Source organism: Pavona decussata, unplaced genomic scaffold, assembly GCF_977016875.1.
Source record: "Pavona decussata unplaced genomic scaffold, jaPavDecu1.1 SCAFFOLD_58, whole genome shotgun sequence".
In the NCBI taxonomy this organism is placed as follows: Eukaryota; Metazoa; Cnidaria; class Anthozoa; order Scleractinia; family Agariciidae; genus Pavona; species Pavona decussata.
The window spans coordinates 6,040,579-6,060,662 of record NW_028145480.1 but is presented as its reverse complement, the minus strand read 5'-3'; the positions used below and the strand labels follow the sequence as shown (position 1 = coordinate 6,060,662).

The 20,084-nt window shown below is 38.3% G+C and overlaps 2 protein-coding genes across 2 annotated transcripts in view; both read right to left on the bottom strand.

The window, feature by feature from the left end:
- LOC146479902 (uncharacterized) overlaps positions 1–18,211 on the bottom strand; it is a 76,360-nt gene extending 58,149 nt beyond the window's left edge. Inside the window, exons 1-8 of the mRNA XM_085110754.1 lie at positions 18,126–18,211; positions 15,807–15,886; positions 14,937–15,179; positions 13,619–13,757; positions 12,716–13,062; positions 10,857–10,998; positions 9,242–9,570; positions 8,041–8,182 (exon numbers count right to left, since the gene is read on the bottom strand). Of these exons, the coding sequence (XP_084966880.1) occupies positions 8,041–8,182; positions 9,242–9,570; positions 10,857–10,998; positions 12,716–13,062; positions 13,619–13,757; positions 14,937–15,179; positions 15,807–15,886; positions 18,126–18,180 (1,477 nt within the window). The 5' untranslated portion in view covers positions 18,181–18,211. The remainder of the gene's footprint in view (positions 1–8,040; positions 8,183–9,241; positions 9,571–10,856; positions 10,999–12,715; positions 13,063–13,618; positions 13,758–14,936; positions 15,180–15,806; positions 15,887–18,125) is intronic.
- LOC146479903 (uncharacterized) lies at positions 3,658–6,724 on the bottom strand. Its single transcript, XM_085110275.1, has 3 exons — positions 6,623–6,724; positions 5,259–5,445; positions 3,658–5,158 (listed from the first exon to the last, which is right to left on the bottom strand). Exons 1-3 carry the CDS (start codon positions 6,722–6,724, stop codon positions 4,515–4,517), a joined length of 933 nt encoding a protein of 310 aa, XP_084966401.1. The 3' UTR covers positions 3,658–4,514.
- Positions 18,212–20,084: the final 1,873 nt, after the last annotated feature.

Sequence of the window (20,084 nt, the reverse complement as noted above, 5' to 3'; positions counted from 1 at the left end):
GATCATAAATTTAAACCAATTTAAACCGATGCTTCTGTAAGGTATACTCTTCAAACCTTGCACTTACCAAACCCTGCTAAAAGCTGTAAAAGTAGTAAAAACTTCAACGTGGGGTTCATTATTGTTCGAGCAGCACGAGCGAACTGGCCTGATGCGATCAGGCGCTTCCCTTTCCATAATAACTCTTATATTATGGTAATGCTGACGCCAACTGATAAATATGCCACGAGAGGAACATTTCTTTGGCTATGAACACGGTGCTATGGAATTATGACTTACGCTAGAAAAAAAAAATTAAAAACAGGAAGTAGTTTGCTCCCATCGATGGCCGGTTTTTGAACTAGAAGAAACAATTTTCTGTAGTACATATTGGCGATGCATCATTCTTTAAATCCTAATTCAATCCCCCTTTTATTGATAACGGAGGCGGCCTTATACCAGAATAAATACGGGTAAAAAGATCATCAACTGTTTGTATTATTCTGTGGCTATCTACATTGTTGCATTTTTGGAAGATGAGGGATTTTACTCGAAGGGCTCTGGTCGATCTTCGTTTATTCTGATTAATTTTGAAAACCAACAACGACATTAAATTCAATGACCTGAGAGATTAATCACTGGGGGTTAAAAATAAGCAGTCAGTCAGAGGAAGAATAAGAAAACGAGGCGATCAATATATAAAAAATGCTAAACTTGTCACATAGATGGATACAGCTTTTTAACTAGTTGTTCGGTGTGCGCTTCCACGAAACAAGTCATCTAATCTCCACATTATATCTCATGATCCTTGTTGAGATCCAATTTTATTTACTTAGCAGCTCTGAGAAGAAATGTTTACAATGCGCAATGGAATAGATGTGATCGAATATTTTAAGCCTGGTGAATAAATGAGAATGATGTTAAATTCAGTAAGTGACACAGGCATACTCGGAAAAAAAATCCGAGTGCTCCTATTAGGAGTCGGACCTAAGACCTTCCGATTACTAGCTCGGATGCTAGCAATCGGAAAGTGTCAAACTAGTCTCGAACTAGTAATCGGAAGGTCTTAGGTTTTTTCCGAGTATACCTGTGTCATTTACTGAATAATACATCATTTTCAATGTTTACAATGTTTCCCATTCGCCTGTTGAAGGACACGATATCCCTAGGCAAACATTGAACGCAAAGTTGGATACATTTATCAATTTCATTGTGTTTTGATTCTCTTTCTATGGTCACAACAGTACCTGTTAAGGAAGTAACTGTGTAAAGTCATGAATATTTTCAGAACATAATCATGAATGATTCAAAGAAAAAATATTATAAGCAGCTGGCACATCCCTTTTGCTTTGCTTAGTTATGGACTTATTACATAGTGATTTAGTCCTAAATCAATTCCTTTAACTTGTATTTATCTGTGATTGTTTCGTGACTATTGCGTTTTAAAAGAAAACTTGACTCCAGAGAACTTCCATCTCCTTACTAGGTGGACTAAATAAAAATGGCAACATGCCATTTTCAGGATGGTATCATCTGACTACAGCTACCAGAATTCACTTCTTTTCCCTTTCAAATTCAATCTTATAATCCAAGTGGGAGACTGAGGTTTTTCTGGTTACCATTTTTCGAAAATTTGAAAAAAAATTTGTCCGAAAATTTTCCTTAAAAACACTTTTTTAAATAACACTTGCGACTTATATTGAGCAAGAATTGACTGGGCTTTTTTCCTCTTTTGGGTTTCGCCAACCATCCCATTTATTTCTCCGAGAATGTTAAAGCTATGACAATGAAACTTGAAGGGTGGTACTACCTAGGGATGTTTCCTTTGAGGTTCGCAACGGGAAGTGATGACGCCATATGACGCAGAAATTGAACCATGATTTTTCAACGGCGGCCATCTTGGATTTCCTGATTTGCCACCAAAATTAGCCAAAAAGTGATCAAAACCAATAGACGAACACGAAAACAGTTATTATTTCGAAAACTGGAATGATAACATAGCCGAAGTTTCCAAAAGGGAGGTGATAAAGTGAGGAGTTTGTGCAACTTAATAATTTTGCCATACTTTCCAGACATCTTTACTACAGAGAGCCGCGTGAATGCAAGTTGGCCCCCGAGATAGTAACTGCTTTCAAAGGATCAGTCGTTTTATATTTTAGAAAAAAAAGCTAGTAAACGCCGTCCAGAAGAACACCGCAAACTGTTTAACATAAAGGAAAGTTTGGTTTGGTGACGTTTTGGGCACCAGCACTAAGTCAGAGTGGATACGCTCTGACGTAGGGGTAGCTCTCGAAACGTCAGTTTTGTTTCTCTTCACAATTTACCAAAACCGAGCGTTCGATCGTTTCAACGCTCCCGCCAACAAATCAGCACAATTTCTTTCGAAACAAAGATCCATTTGCATCAGCATAAACATGGATTGGAAATACATCAACAGAGTTGACAAGGTAATCTGGCCCCGTAAAGAGATTCGATTGCTGACGTTCATCAATCAATCATCATCAATCTTTATTTACCCTCGGATTTTAGAGTAGCTTAATGCAGCTAATATCTCCGAGCATTTTCCCACCCAACCATGAGAATATACGCACAAAGACCAGACCCAGGAGCATACCACAACACCTGGAACTATATCCCCTACTCTTTGCGAACTCTTTGTGAGACGGGGCCTACGGTTTTATCGTCCTTATCCGAGAAGACTTAAAAGTCTAACCATTTGCAGATGTCACAGCAAAGGCAGCACTCTCTCCTCAGTTATTTAAAGACCCTAAGTGGTGGTTCGGCCGGAGTTTGAACCTACGACCTTTCGCACGGTAGTCCGGCACTCTACCAACTGAGCTAACCGGTCGGCGGTTACGTTACGTTTCGAGCGTTAGCCCGTCGTCACAGCAAATCACGGAATTGTGGGTTCAACGTTATCTATGCAATAGATCACGCTAGCAGAGAAGTCTGTGAAACGATCAGTGACTGATAGATCGCCTGGGTCCCGAAACTTTATTGACGTGAATGAAGGGGCAAGTTTTGTATCGTGCGTGCGCACATTTAAAACTACCAAGTTGTTCGTCACATTTGAGTACGCTTCTAACTAGAAAGTTAATATGTTTTTATCGCATTTGAATCAAATCAGTGAATGTTGTGAAAAACGTGTACCAGTCATTTTGAAGCCACTTGAATTCTTCAAAATGATACTTTTGACTTCACGGTTATGTGGATGAAAGGTGATGGCAAATGGAATCCTCTCCTGTTCCTTCTGTGACTTTTGTAGTGAGGATTGTTGGTCATTTTTTTGAGCGGGGTGTCGGCCCGTATTGACAATGGAGTTATCTATTGCATAAAATGTACTTTATGCAAGAATTCATACATTTGTGAGACGGGAAGGAGACTTAGGCGACCGATTTCGCGAACACGTTGAAAGAAATGACAAACATGTATCCAAACTAGTCGCTCGACAATCTGCTTAACTATTCTTACAATCCATGCAGCCTGTGAAATTTCTCTAAATCATGGTAACACAAAAAGGGCAAACGTTTGAAGCAAACATTCCTGAAATGTACGCATCCCCTTGTTAATTTGCTGTTTCCTCCCACCCGTAGTGGTCCGTAGTACATTTGCAATGATTTTCGACTTTTATTACGCTTTCTCACTCCATCATAACTGATGAACACACCAGCTCTTAGATCGAAACGTCTTTCAGCGTTTTACCAAACGTTTGTTTTAATTGTTTTTAAGTCAATGCAAACTTTTTTACATATTGGAGTTATACTTAGGAGGGAAGAATACATTGTAACAACATATTTGCCAGCATTTGGGGTATTTATCTTTTAACAGTATTACAAAAATGTCATCGCGGGGAAAAAAAAGACGGTTTTCATATTTTCTCTAAGAACAGACCGGATAAAATAAACGAAACTGCATTCAGATCTTGCCGAGAACGACGGAGATCATTGGCAAGAAAGGTCTGCAAAAGAACGTCCGATTTCCTTCCAAGGTAGCCTCCTTTTTCTCAAAGTCACTAAACTCGAAGTTCAACTCATGTTAGAGGTCATAAACTGATCTCCAAGTGCGTGACAAAACCCAGCACCACGCCGCCATTTTGAAATTGTCATCTACGAGAGTCATCATGCATGCGCTGCGGTTTTTCCACTCTGCTTTCCAATATTTTTTTTTGTAAATACGCCTTTGGTAAGCTTGTCACGTGGTGGGGTCAAAAATGTGTATCCAATATGTAACAAGCGTTTTTGCAAATCCATTTTGCTTTTGCAGCAGTTCCTCGTGTGAGCAGAAACAATATAGGAAGTCATGAATTGCAGTTTTCCCGCAATAATTACAAAAAAAAAAAAAAAAAAATTGCAACAACTAAAAGCACATACAGAGGTTCTCAATCTTTGAGGACAGAAATTTATAGACCGGAGCATGTCAGAATCTGATATATTGTTCTTTAGAATTTGCATTCGACTTGCCTTGTCTTCTTGGTGATAACTACACATTGGCGTTTTACGTTAGGCGAAATTTTATAACAAGTTCGTCCTCCTTAGTCACGTTTCTTCTGCTTCCCCGTCTTTGTGTTTTGACGAGCTGTAGTATGGATAACAGGGCCAAAAGAAAGAACTAGTTTGGTTCACGATGTTAATCGTTTTAATTGCACTGTTTAGTTCTTCGCCCTCGTTTCTTGGAGGATTTTCATTGATGATGGGAAAATCACTGCTACTGTCGATGTCTTCGCAGTTTACCTTCACAGTATGTCCTCGGTCACTGTAATCGTCCGGAACACCGAGAAATGTAAGCAGTCTGTGTTCCCACAGAGGTCTTTCTAATGGATTAGAATAGTCAATAAAATTTCTCTTTCTTAACTCTTTAGGAAGCTTACGGCAATCTTCATTGTCAATTCTTATAATAACCAGGCTGTCATCTCTTCTGTTCAAAAGGCGATACTTTGCAATGTTTAGTTCGTAGCTGCAGTAGTTACTCTTAAGGAAATTGATTGACAGCACTGCTATGACTTTGTAGCTGTTGTATACACTTTCCGCCATGCTTTCTTGGAAGGGTTTTCCAGGTGCAAAGTCTCTGTAGTGTACGCAGCATTTTAAATGATGCTGTTCTTCCAGCAGAGGAAGAAGCTTTCCCGTCACCCAGTGAGAATCTTCTTGATTGTATATTACAAAAGCGTGGTACGCGAATTCTGCGTAGATAGAACACAAATTAACCAATTAAATTTAGTATTATAGTCGACCGTTGCATGTCATTCGATAATTCAGTTGTCAGGAGAGGGAAGTACTTACCAGAGCAAAAACTTTCGCCTGAAATGTGAAATGAAAGAAGATGTTTACAAATTACACAAAGTTCAGACAGTTTACAGAGTATCTTTGTTAGAGTATAATTTGAAAAACCATGAAAAGAAGAACATAAAAATAATATTTTTTTATGATGTAAAAGGATGAAGAAAAATAGGAAAGTGTACAATAGTGACTAACAGAAACAACGCCTTTCACGATAGCAGCAAATGGGAAATGTAAGATCGTTCGGGTGAGTGTGGCCGGAAAACTGTTGTTATTGACCTTCATTGATGTTTTTACAACCTGAACGGAAGTTATAATCAAAGTCAAGTGATTGTGAATGGTCATAGTTTGTATTACGCCTCTGGTTATTGAACTGATTGGTCAACGTCGTTTAGTAGCAAACTAAGTCGGCTTGTTTATTCTTTGTCTGTCTTATTAAGTCGTTAGTGAGGAACATATAGTCACCGAAACGGTTTAGGGTGCTTGTACTAAGTTAGTAAACCCCCCACTTTCCAGACCGATTCCTTAACAGGCTAGGCAGCGTATTTAGTAGAGTCCTGGTTGATTAAGTGGTTTGTTTCTTAAATGGTGTTCAACAATGTGATTATTCGCTAATTTTGTTCAGCAGGCATGTGGCTGCCGTTTCATACAAGGGGGTCTTCGTTTTGGCTCTCAAAAGGCTCGGAGAACTTTCTAAGGTCCTCAGGAAGTTAATCTTGTACAGCTCTCATTAGCTAGTCATAAACTTAAACTTGGCGAGTTTATTGCAGAAATGACAGGCCTGTATGACTCGTGCGAAATTACAGTTCACCCATTGGCCATAATAGAGTTCTAAAGTGATTGTGTTGCTTTTTAATTTTGTCTCAGTTCCAAACGTTAAGAACTGAGACAAAATTAGAAGGATTTGTATGGAGTCATTGGGGCGTAAGAGAGCTAACATCTCGCCCCCAAATTGCAATAAGATGCTGATTTTTGGTAGGTAGAAATTTTTCATCGTGCTGTTTCTGAATATACTAACAAATCCCATAATTTCTTAAAGTTAGTTGTTGTGACGTCATCACTTTAAAACTCTTTTTGATGTTACTGAGGACCATACTAAACATTTATGTCAGAATGTTTTATTGAGTGTTTTGGTGTTTTTAAATAAAGGGCCATTAAATAGACAAGTGGGCCAACGCAAGTAACGAAGAAAATTGAAGCTGCTGCAAAACATTTATTCCTAAATCATCGCCCAAAAAATCTAATCAACAACCTAACTGAACGGCAGGATACATCCCCAAATATTCCTTTAGCATAGGTTATCTTGAGTTGGAACTAAAGCAAGATCTAAAAAAGCAAATCGAGCCAAAGGCATAAAGTTGCTGTACCTCACGTCCGCCATTTTTGAGAAAACGTGGCGATTCAGACGGGCATACAGAACAAAACTCTCGTGAATTTATGATGGAATACTCCGTATTAGCAGTGCCCATTAGTACACGCAGCTTTTTAAATTTACATACGATAAGGATGAAAAACAATTTAATTATGCTTCTACAAGATTGCCAGACACACAAAAATGTATGGTTGCAGTATTTTGAACTCGAGCTAATTACAATACCATACCTGGGAAAGATATTCTTTTCTTGTGGAGGAAAAAATACTTCAATAAAGCAGCGAACAAAGCTAATGCCACAAGAATTCCAGTAGAAGTGAAGACATATGTCGTGATTCGCCTTGAGCCTGGAAAAAATGAATTGTTAACTAGTTCTCTACACAGTTTTGCTACGAATTACATCAACAGGGGTCTTCCTCAACTTTTTGACCCCTCTTTATACCAGTTGCTTTCCTCACACATGTAGGTGAGACTTCGGCATACTATTGCATCTCCCTCCCTAACCCCTTCCCCTATGATATTGGGGGAAATTCCGTCTTCATGACGACCACACGTCACTGAACATGACGACCAATCACTCCTATGCGAGAAATTGCCATTCACTACATCAGACAAAGGTTAAAACAAAAGACAATGTTTGCCCTTTAGACGAGGGCACGAATCGACTTGGAGCCCCAAATGTTTTCATGATTTCTTTTCACAACTGTTTACCAACTTGCTCTAAAGCGAAAACAACTTGAAAGTGGGAATGCGATGGTCTTTCATGTATTGATTGTTTCATCTGCAGTTCATATTGCACCACATAGATACAGTGGTCCTATAAAGCAACCATTCGAGGCCGACCAACTGCGAGCAGTCCTAACAGTAGGTAGGATTGATAGTATGATAGTATAGGGGCAAAGAGCTTATTTTTAAGGCCTTGAAAAGAAGATGTAAAAAGAGTGTGCCTGCGACGTGTGCATGTCCGCCATTGTGCGCTGCTAACGAAATCGATAAATCGATGAAAAAACACTGAAATCGATAAATCAATTCGGGATTAACTTACTATAAACTGTGAATTTGTCTTGTTTTAACTATCCATTTAACTATCCAGTACACTACCTGGGCACAGTTTAAGGTTGCATGGCACTATCATGATGTTGGGTCCCAAGCGAGAGCAGTCATCTCCGTAAGGACCTGGTGGAGGTCTAGTACAGGAACGGTTCCTTGAGCGGCTTCCGAGCCCACACGTCACAGAACACGGGGACCAATCGCTCCAAGGAGAGAAATTACCATTCTCTGTATAAACGAAAGCATAAAATAAATCATTTCAATGCTCGTAAATGACGGACGGTTGGGAGGCTTCCAAAATATCTGGCCTTTTCATTGAGGATCGACAAACTTTTAAGTTTGAATTATTGAAATAATTCTTACTTTTTCCGCAGCCATAGAGCTCAACCCTCAAAGCTATTTCAGTGTTCCAGGACTCTGGAATGATTCTGAGGTACCGTGCTCTTATTGGTGGTATCAACGCATGACTGACGAGGTTGTATTGATCTGTGTTACCTGAAAAGATCTTTAAACAACAACAACAAAAAACAAAAAAAAATATCTTTTAACAACAACAACAACAACAACAACAACAACAACAAAACAGGGTAACTCAGCTAACTCTTTTAATAATTATTTATTAACAGTAGTTCATTTGAAAATATCTTTGATACGAGCTCATTGAGGAGTGACATTTCCAAAAGTTTACTAGTGAAACCGAATTTGAAAACATACAAGGGGAGAGAACTGAAGATATATAAAAATGATTTCGGTCTGACTACTTTCTCCTTTCATTTGCACCTTAAAAGATGATTTCTTAGATGCATAGCCTCTACTCCTACAGGTTTACTTGTCAATTAGCAGTGAATGGGAGAAACGGCTCGCGAGAAGTCAGCGATGAATGGCAAACACCTCGAAGCCCAGTTTGCATTTAGGGTCGGCGGCGGACCGACTTGGTCACTCACCAAAGCGAACGTTCCTGAACTGTTACTTTTCATCCATTATTTTACAAAACGTATTGCAGTATCTACATTTTAGACCGGATCACCCTCCCAAGCGGGCTCTCTCTCTTTCATGTGAAAGTTCACGCGAGATTACATTAGTTTCGTGGTAGATTGCTGTGAAAAGCCGTAAAGAAATTCGTCTGGCTAATGTCTATGCATTTTGCTATTAAATATATTGTTTTGAAGTGAGATGGCTTTGATTATCGAGGAAAAAGTCAATTGTGGAGCATTCATTTTAAAGCCATGACATGCTTCACACAGGCTAGGATTTTTACATTTTGAGGCAGGCAACGTTTTGGCTTGGTTATGACGGGATACCACGCCATCTTCCTTTCATGTAAGCAAGGCCTTAGTTCTCTTCCACATTTTCAGATGCAGACATTCGGATGGTGGCAAGCGGCGCATAAAGAAATGGTAACGGATGAAGGTTGGGGGAGGGGGAAGGAACATGGCTGATATAATATAATACAACAAGCTACAGTTACCCTCTAATCAACGAAAAACATTATACCCTATGCAATGATCTTTAATTCAGTCATAGCTGACTGTGGTTAATAAGCATCCTATTTTTTTAGTTTTACCTTGGATTGTTGCTCTGGTGTATATACTTTAAAAAAGACACCATTGTTACTGTATCGGAGTGAAAAACTCTTCACCCAAAAAGTGTCATTGGGATGACCCTGTGTAGAAAGGCCGGAAATTTGCGTCTTATTTAGCAAGTCGACTTGAAGCCATTGATTCCTGTCGCTTGTTTGTGGCATCCAGGAACCTGTGCTGAAGCGAAGCCTGGAATTTTCAGGGCCATCGGTTGGACTTCTTTGGGAGGACGCTGCTATGAAATATTTTGTTATTTGGCCGTTTTCCATCCCCAGTGGTGTCTTACAACTACTTATTTTGGGTCCTGGAAATCCTGTCACATGTAAGTGAAGAATGAAAAAAAATTGGTCGCTGGTGCGAGTGAGCTTGGAAAGCTAAAAGCGCTATTTATACCACCACCTTTATGCGATTCCCCAAAAGACCCAAAGTCTGTGGTTTTGTTAAGCACGTCCTAGGTTAGAGGGGTTGAAACAACGAGGTCTTTTAAATATCTTGTCTTTGTTACAGACATTTTTAACAGGCTGGTGATGAGGTAGAGTTTTACTGTATCATTCTCAGTCTTCGAACGCTTTGTAAATATTCAACGTATAGCCAACTTCTAAGCAGACCATTGGCTAGAAGTGTTTCCCCTCTTTGTGGAACTAACATTTGACGCCTACCTTCTGCGTCTTTAACTAACACGCGAACTCATAATGACACTGATAAATTGGATTGGAATCTACCAACAAAAGCGTAACAACGTAACCCCGTTAAGTTTAGCTTCTTTTCTGGGCCTTACCTTGCGATAACTGATAGCAGTGAAAACGGAAATTGTTGATCTTTAAGTTATAGGTCGCGTGTTGAAAAAAGGGGCACAAATTAAATAACTTTATCAGTCTCTTTCGCCAAGAATTTTTTATGAGATTATCTTGCATCGTTGTATTCTAGACATCTTTGTTATTGACAGTGTCCTTAAAACGTTTATTCTGGTATACTTAATTTGAAGTTCGCAACCTTAAACTGATGACTTCACTCAATGCGAATCGCAAAACAGCCGCTATCTTCCATCTGCTGTTTTGGATTTTATTTCTAAAACGTCTATAAACTACTGTACTGAGGGACTCAAAAGTAGTGAAAACATTTAAATGAAATCAAAAGCATCTAAAAAGGTTAATTCCCTGGAAGAAAGTTCAAAAAAGTAAAAAAAAAAAAACAAAATAAAAAAATAAAATAAAATAAATAAATAAATAACGAATAAAAAGATAAATACAAAATTTGAAATAGTCTGTCAATCTATGGTTGCCATCGAAATATAAGTTCCAGAAAAGAAATGATATGCGAGACCAAATCGCTTCCTACAAAATCGCAAAGATTGACCATTTTTGCTTCAATATTACCAAAATGTTAAAACATTAGTAGTCCGTACGGGCAGATACTGTCTGCAACTCCCACCATATTCCCATTCAAGTTAGAATTAACACTGCCGAAAAACCCTTTTCAGGAAGTACAATTAACTTTTAGTGCTTATTAGTTTTCTGCGAAGGTGCTCTATATTTTATAAATTTCCATTGTTGTCTATAGCTAGTAAATCTGGAAAAGGGAAACTGCAAAGATACTTACCAGATTTACAACCATAGAAGTCAACCCTCAATGCAACGCCAGTATGGTAACTTACTGGGTTGATTCGTATGTACCGTGTAATAATGGGATTCTGCAGATTGTGACTCACAACTGTAAACTGGTCATTGTTGCCATCAAATACCTTGAAATAGAACAGATGGTTGCAGTTAAGCGAAACTAGATGACAACCCATATTTTATCGCATGTTAAATAGCATGGATAGCATAGTACATGGTCCGTACAGTGTATAAACCTCGTTAGCGTGGCTAGTGTGATTGTTCGGCTCAACTTGACAGTATTGTGAAATCTCCTTGCAGCAAATCTAGCAGAGAAGAAGGGAATATCATACAGTTGAAATTTCAACTGCAAGATATCACCCTTGTCAGCTCTTTACAAGGAACTATTGTAACTATTGTATCATTATTTCGAAATATTTCGCTGCGATCTTCCACCATGTTGTTTCACGTATTTTTGGATCAAGACCAGGCTACATTGACATTCATATAACTCGCTTGGATGGCGTGAACGGCTTGATAAGTTAAAAATGGTGAACTAAATAAGGTTTCAGTAAAATCCGTTTTGCTAAACATGTAATTTAACTGGTGTGAGCCCCGCGCAAGTTTAAGCCGGTTCCATTCCCAGGGCACAGTTTTTAAAATTCGACAAAGTGGAATCCATTAGATTTATAGGGTTCAATTAAATCGAACAAGATAGAACTGTTGAACAGCAAATTCAAGCGAAATAACTCGATTATTATCGCGTCTCCTTTTATTGTTGACGTATTTTTTCTCAACAGGTCAGACCTGTGGGTCGTTTCCTGATGGTGCGTATGTCCCATCCCTGAGTAACAGCTTCGGCCACACATAGAATCTGGGGTGTTGCTATTTAGTTTCCTTCTCACCCTTCAAACCCGCCAACCTGATGACTGTGGTATCGTGTTAGCCATACAGTTCTGCCATGAGCATTCTGCTCTGTGGCGTTTCCTACTATCCTTATATCCCACCATAGTTGAGTCCAGATAGTTCAATTACCGAAAGTTCATAAGGGTTCAGACTTCCGTATTAGGGGCCTTATCTTGCCACTTAATCTTCCAGATAGAGCTCCATCAACAGAGATAAAACAACCCCAGATCTTGCTATGCAACCTATACGCTGTCTATGCCTCAAAGCCATCAAGAGGTTGGCAAGGACAGGATACTCAGCTTGCTACCCCGTTTATCTCACTAATAGGACGTTCGAATGCATTCGTCATGATTTGGTGTAATTGATAAAAATGATCAAATTGCTAACTTTCGATTACGTTCGTTTGACCATAAATTCGGCACGAAAATAGACAGCTGTGAATTTCCCCAGTGCATGTTGTTCAATTTGTACAAAATTTAATGTGGCACAAAAATATGCGAAATCGACGGGCAGAAGTTTCAGTGCATGTTATCCAATCTGTGCAATTTGTGGAATGTGTTACAGTGTTATTATGTAGATCAAACATTGATTTTGAAAGTTCCAAAAAAAAAAAAATGTACGAGAGTGTGATGGTATCATTTCTAATTCACTGTTTATAAGTATGTAAAAACATTCTATGACCGTTAATTTAGACTAAACGATTGCCTTCAGTTGGTTCAGTAATTAAGCACAATCGAGCCCAGTCATTTGGTTGAGTTCAACTGAGTTTGATTGCATTCCATTACCAGACGGTTCGACTGTCTGTAACATCATTTCTTAATCTCAAGAGATGTTGCAGTAGTCTTGGCGTAATCGTTAACCATAATACCCTTCAGAAACTGTTACAATGCGAAGGGTGACAATTTCAGTTGTCTGGACACGAACTTCCTCAAGCAAATGAAATTGACAAGTAATTACCTTAGAGTAATCCTTGAAGAATATTCCATCGTAAGAATATGACACAGTATATTTTGTCACCCACTCCAGAAAAGAAGAACTTCCCTGCGTTGAGATTCTAGTTACTTTAGTCCAATTCTTAAAGTCCACCTGAAACCAGCTGCCATCTCTTCCATTAGATGATGCCCTCCATCCTCCAAATGGTCCAGGTTTATTCAAGGTTCCTGGTTTTTCGTACGAATGAAGCCTTCCGTTTTCGGGTGTAAAAGGGTCCAACACACTTGAAGCCGTCAGTGACGAGTCAGGAATGGCATTTGTTTCCAACCCCAAACCTGCTTCACAAACCGGAGGCTTAGGTGTTGGAAAACCTAAGAAATAATAGCGTTAAGTTTTAGTATTTCGCTGTAAGTAACAGGCAAGACACGTTTTTTTAACATTTAAACACTTGCTACTTTGGCCAGTTAATCAGTATCACCACTCTAAGTGAAAATTCATTTCCTTTTTTCTTTTCTTATTCAATTTTGCAATCTCACCGGGGTGTTCTGACGATAGCCTTTATTTGAAAAAAAAAAAAATGAAAAAACAAACAAACAAACAAACAAACAAACAAACAAACAAAAAACAAAAACAAAAACCTTGTAGCAGTTTAGCAAAATGAGACGCATGTTGACTACTAGCAGTCCTTCGTTTCTCAAACGTTGAAGACACCCACACCATAGTGGTTAGTGAACCAAGGATTCGGTCCAGTCATTTTTTTTGTATCGTGAACTTCATACACGGACCTTATATAGAGATGATAGTTAGTATACTGCGTGTTATCATTAAGGGTACTTAGATTATTTGAATCAACTACCCCGAGAGGTAAATCGGTTTAGTACAGGTCCGTATGAGGTCCACGGACTTTGCATAAAGAATGCCACATACCCGAACGACAGCCGTAGAACTCCATTCTCAGGGCTATATATCCACGGAATCTAATTGGCTGAACACGAATAAAGCGAGCAACGATAGGTGGGTTGAATGTGTTGTAAAAAACATTCTTGTCTCTGTTACCTTGAAATACCTAAATATAAGAAAAAAATGAAAAGAAAAAAAGGTGGCATTAACTTATTTTCTTCACTGCCAACATAATTTAGATTAGTATATACTACACAAGTGAATAGTACTTTTAGCGCGCGCTGATTGGCTAACTCGGAGGTGATTAGCCAAGTACTTTTCACCTCCGAACAGCCGAAGAGAAACAAGATTACTTCCCGTTTCGACACGGTTACTTAAGAGAAAATTATTTCAATAAAGGAGGCGGCTTTTAAAAGAAATACATAATTAGCAACAAAGTTTGGTTTTATAAAGGAAAATACAGGGAGATGTAAAGAATCAACCATAAGGGGACACAGAAAAAATCTGAGCCCCAGATGGGATTCAGTATCATGCAGTGACAAAGTTTGGTTTGAAGGCATTAAATGGTAATTATAAGTTGTTTAATCTTTTCAACCTCATATTCTAAGGCGAAAAATGAAAATACAATCCGTTGTTTGCGAAAACTGCCGAGCACTAAAATTACAATCAAAACAATGAAATATCTTATATTTTTCAGCATGGTTTCAACAACAAGACAAATTTCACAGAAAAACAAGTGTCTCCAAAAGTTTTATTTGTCTGCAAGAAAGCGAGACGGAACTTTCTACAATAAGAAATCGCTTATCACGTGGTGCGCGAGATTTTAAAATTTCATAGCATTTGTCGGTATATTGTCAGAAATAAAATATTTTTTTGGTCCACTAGTTATTCAGCTTGTGTACATGTGGTATAAACTAAAACAATTATTCACCTCAGCGGTCGGTGAAAGTGATGGATATTTACCTCGACGCTTCGCGGCTCGGTTAAAATCCATCATTATTCACCTCCACTTCGGTGAATAATTGTTACCTATGCATGGGTACCCAAAGAATCGTGTCGAGGGATAAAACGGACATTTTTCTCTCGTGTAGGAACAAATTCGAAATAACACCTGTAGTCTACTGCTAAGATTTTTCAAAAGGTACAACAACTAGAGTTAGGGGGTTAAGAATCTGTTCCCTAAAATTTCTTGCAACTTTAATTGTCAGTCAGTTAAACTGTCCAAACAGATGGAACTGTGTTAGCTTACGCAGATAATCCTTTTTAAAAAAGGTCCTCAAACGATTTGGATACCCCGAAATACCTCGAATCTCTTTGAATTACACATTTATTGTTCGAAAAGTACCTTGTCAAAGCTAGTATTTGACGCTGGTCGATAAAAATGGAAATAACCACCATCGAAACTGTACGAAACCATGTACTCAGTCACCCAGTCCGCCTCTTTATGACTACCTTGGGTTGCAATCTTTGTAACCATGCTGATGTTGCCAAGATCCACTTGAATCCATTGTCCCAAGTCCTTTGTCTGTGGTATCCACGATCCTTCAATTTGATTAAGCCTAGCTTGGTCAGGCGATCCCACTGGCAGCTAAAAAAGAATAAAATGCCTATATATGGTATATGGGAGGACTAAATGGTCATTGCGTCGTGCTCGCGATCCTTGCACTTCAAGAACATTCGATCGTGATCACCTTTTATTCACATAAAAGGCCTTAGTAGCACTCTTTAGCTCTTTAGTTACGCGTGTCAAAGTTATTACAATGATATGCAATACATATAGGGCATTTGCTATGAAATATGCAATCGCGCTTAATAACACTTTGCAGGAGACGTTACCAGACTGCTTGTGGTAAAAAGAATTCTGAAAGTTTCCACAGTAGGTCAACCCAAACATATCTACAGATCAGAGTAGTTAATTGTGAATATTCGAGTTTGTAGTTAGTTAAATTGTGATTCCAATTGAGTACTTGTCTGTCGCAGTAACTCAGTTGCGAACAGAACTTTGAGCTCGTTGAGAGGTGAAGTTGTGACAAGCAATTTATCAAGTTAAGTAAAGAAAGCGGCACGAAAATGTTACTCATAGTATTGGTACCTCTCCCCTTTAGCCAAGTAAGTGTTCAACACTTTGAACTTCATGATAAATGATAAAAAAGTCACCTGAATATAATTAAAAAAAATCCCTTTATCTAGACACACAAAAAAAGACCATACTTACAGCTGTAGTAGCTTTGATAGCAGAGTCTGGAATTGTTTTATCTTCCATACCAAGAGGAGAGTCACAGCCTAGAAATGTATCTAGATTATGGAAAGACATTTAGAGGAATTAGTGGATATCACAGACACTCCCATATATGGCAGCAACTTCGTAATACAACAATATCTCCCCCCCCCCCCATCTGTTCCATATAATCAGCTCTTCTGTTCTCTGTCATGAGCTAGAAGTATAAATCCACATACAAAATTACCTGTTTTATGTCTTTGCTCTGAGAATTTTTTAGGGTAAAGAACTGATCAAGTTTTGTTCATCCTCCTAATCATACCAAAAGGCTGTTTCGTTCATTTCAAAAACGGAACGCGTTCCAGAACACAACTACCAATTCCGATCTAAATGGTGTTTCTAAAAAACGAACAGGCCAGAAATGTTACTATACTCTCTCCCTGTCTGGGATGCTACATTGTTGTCCGTCGCATGCTCCCCCTTGATTATTTGAATCAACTATGCCGAGAGGTAAATCGGTTTAGTACAGGTCCGTATGAGGTCTACGGACATAAAGAATGCCAGATACCCGAACGATAGCCTTGATTACTTGAGCATTGTAATGCTCCCTCCCCGTCGCATTTATTAGTAGGTTTCCCTACCACTTCCTTCAAGCATTTGTCTTTTCTCTAGATGGAGAAACTAGAGTCAAAGAAAATAAACACTTCGAGGTTTGAACTGTCATGTATAGTACGTATAAATTTATTTATTTAGTTATATTTTTGGAAAAAAAATCTCTCGGAAAATTATTCAGTTTTTTTTTTTTAATAACAATGCCCGGTGATTGTTTTGTGAGAGAAAAAAAGCAAGTGTCTCGTGTTTTCATGGATTTCCAAACATACGAAAACAGGTGAAAGCATGAGGCCGCACACCCGCACTCGCATTTGAAATATAACGCGGTTACATGAAAAAAAGTCTACAAGGTTAATTGTTTGTTTTCAACATATTTTCTGTTTCTGCGAAAAATGTTGTGTTCATCATGACAAAGAAAAAAATAGACTCTGCGCGACGGGAATCGAACGATGACTTTCCGAACACTGATCAGATGCTCTAAATACTGAGCTTCTCGGAGACTAAATTCGATGGCTAACTCAAAGGCCATTTAATAAATGCAACTCAGTCTTGGATTTACGTTTTTTGATAGTTGACCTGTTTTCATTTTTTAAAACACCTGGTCGTTTTCCCTCGTCTGTATAAATTGTTTACTTTTTCTTCAATAAGGGAAAGCCGAATTACTAATAAATCGATGCAGTCAGAGGGCCAATATATAACTATTCACCAATCAGATTTCATGAGTCATGTTGCGTAAGTATTGGACCTGTCATAAATGTATATTTTAAAGAAGTGTTTTAAAAACTTGTTTTCCTTTAGCTTTCAGCCTAATCCTACTGAAGAGGCAAGTGAAATTAAGAACGGAAGAAACAAGCAATAACATCTGACAGGAAGCAGCACGTTTACTTAGGCGTTCAAAAATAAGCACGACGAAAACCACGAAGAAAAAGTCCAAAATACTGGACGAATTAGTGTTCTTAAATTCTATAGTTGATAAAGAGTGCTCCATCTGTAGCTCGCAATTGAGGGTTCCTTATGAATGTATACATAAATTAATTAATAAATGAAAATACACTACGCTGCCAGTTGGCATAAATTTCCAAGGAGTTACCAGAGCTGGAATGAAGGCAGTACGCAATTTGTTTTCTAACCAGCCAACTTATGATTTCGGGTAGCTTCTTTCTTGTTCTGTTTGGCCATTGCGAGTGGTCTTTTTTCGGACTTTCCTTTGCAAGGCCTCCGTTGGGCATAGCCCAAAAATTCTCTCGTACTATTGATAGCCATCAACCATGTCTTATTACTCGTGTTTATCCAGGCGATTCCTAAAATTTTTTAACACCATTTTTTTCTGTGTGACGGCGACCAGAAATATTTTCCAAGGTTTTAAAATATCAAAACGGCTGTCGATGGTTCTCTGAAGCAGACTTCCTAAAAAGTTAGTTTTTGGAAGATTACAGACAAGAGCGCTGTCTGTACCTCGCGTTTTCGCTAAGAAGAAGCGCTCGACTTGTACCAAAGTTATAGCCTCTTTTGCCGTTGTTGCATAAGACGATTCACTGTGACACGGTCAGTTGTGGACAAACCTGATATTGAAATTGAACGAAACGCTTTCGATTTTTTAAATATTGAAACAGTTAATGCTGGCCAGTAGATTCTTGTCCTTAAAAGCTGTGAACCATAACTGCAAAATTTTTCCGTAGCGCATACTTTTTATGTTGTACTCACCAATCCTTAGTGAAAGCTGCAAAATCAGTAAGATCTTCGCTGTATCCTTCATCATTGTTAGAGCCGAGAGCGAAATGACATGCTTTGTTTACGCGCTGTTCTTTCATAAAGAGATCACTAGTTATGATAATGCTAATCATTCCGGATGATAAATATGCGACAAAGTGAAAATATCTTTAGCTATTAACACATTACCATGGAATTATCACGAACGTTGGAAAGACGGAAATGATAAACAACACGTAAAAACAAAGCACTAAAAGGTATTGCTCAGTAACCTTTGTTTAAATGGCTACAATAAAGGATTTGATCACGTACTGAATTGAGAGGTAAATTGGTATCCCTTATACAACAATATGACTAATGTTCTACTTTTTGAATGTAGAAGGGGAGAGAAAGTTAAATGAAATTTCTATAAAAATAAACATGTCGTTTTTTGGTAATAAACGGCGGAGGCCTTTCTTGACAAATTAACTTCTCTGAGGGGGGTAGGAACACAGCACTGGAAAGTGACTTCAACGCGGCAGTGACTTCCAGCGGTAGTCACGCGATCAGAGATTAGGCTACACCTAAAATATCAAATCTGCGCTCTGTCAGATCTGGAAACCATTCACTTCCCAAACTTAACTGTGTTAGTGTGCTGTTTTTCTGTTCCTTGAATCACATTCAACCTTTCTGGGCCCAGTTGTTCAAAGCCCGATGAAGCTAATCTTGGGTTAACAGGAACTTTGATTCAAGTTTAACTTGCAATCAATAAGAATTCTTCAAAAATATTTTTGTCCCTTAGTTTTGACTGGGGCTTTTCTTTACCATAATCAGCTTTAAAAAACATTTTTAACGAGCGAGTTGAAAGCCACGGTTAATCTTTAATTGGGAATTACCTCCAATCTCTAGAAGAGGAGGGACTTTTACACAAAGGTTTGGGCTCTGTGTTCGTTCTGAATGATTTCCGAAAAGGCAGAACTTCATTAAATTGACGACATGGAAACCCACCGAGCCTGAGAAAATGATTGCTAAGGGTGAACAAACAAAGCATCATTTTTGAAGCTTCAATGGCAATGGCAACCAGTCTGTTGGCGTTATTTTTCCTGAAATCCATTTAATTGTACTATAGAAATAACGTGCAAACTAGTATACTAAACTGATTTTGACGTGAAAAAGCGAAGACGAAGGAAAAAAGAAGAAAAAGAAAAAGAAGGAGAAATTCGATAATCATTTATACAAAATTAAAGCCATTATCTACCGTCTGCGCATGCCCATCTTGTCACACGCAGATGGATGATAAACGATATTTGATTGCAGTTGTGTTTCCCAAACCAAGTCAGCTATTGTTATATGTTCTTGTTAAACATGCTCTTTTCATCAAACTGTTGGTCTGTCAAAATTCCTAGAGAATATTAAAAATACTGTTCTCCATTTGGTTCGTGGGAAAGATGAACGATGAGTCTGCAGGTAGATATCCGTGCTTATTGTCGTGCCACATATGATGGGTGATATTGTTTTAGAGACTCAGTTCATTGTTTTATTCTTACCGCAGTGCTCCCGCAAAGGAGGGAATATCTATCAATTTCAGGCTTACAAGCAACAGTTGTAAGGTAAGCTACCAAAAATAAAATTCTTATAAATATTAACACAGAATATGCGTGTGAGCTTAAAGGGTGAAATGTTTGGAGCAGCAGGTTTTAAGCATGTTCTCTTTCTATTATATAATAAATATTTATTTGCTTTGTGTACATAAACGATCTTTTTCTATGGGCGCATTTAAAGAGGAAGTATCACGCAAATTTGCTGTCATTTCAAAACCCAAAAATGTTTGTCTGTCAGCAGAAACAAAGAAACAACTGTTAAGTTTGTAATAAATTATCCCCCCAGTGCAATAAAGCTGTTGATTAGGCCGGTATGGATTGAAACTTGCAAAAATGTTAGGCTTATGTTTTTCAAGTTCTCGCATCTTTGTTT

Coding starts and splice junctions, on each gene's coding strand:
- LOC146479903 (XM_085110275.1), bottom strand. CDS start 6,724: ATGGGCACTGCTAATACGGAGTATTCCATCATAAATTCACGAGAGTTT. Junction 5,446..6,622: donor TCAAAAATGGCGGACGTGAG/GTACAGCAACTT, acceptor TGTTTCTGTTAG/TCACTATTGTACACTTTCCT. Junction 5,159..5,258: donor AGGCGAAAGTTTTTGCTCTG/GTAAGTACTTCC, acceptor CTATCTACGCAG/AATTCGCGTACCACGCTTTT.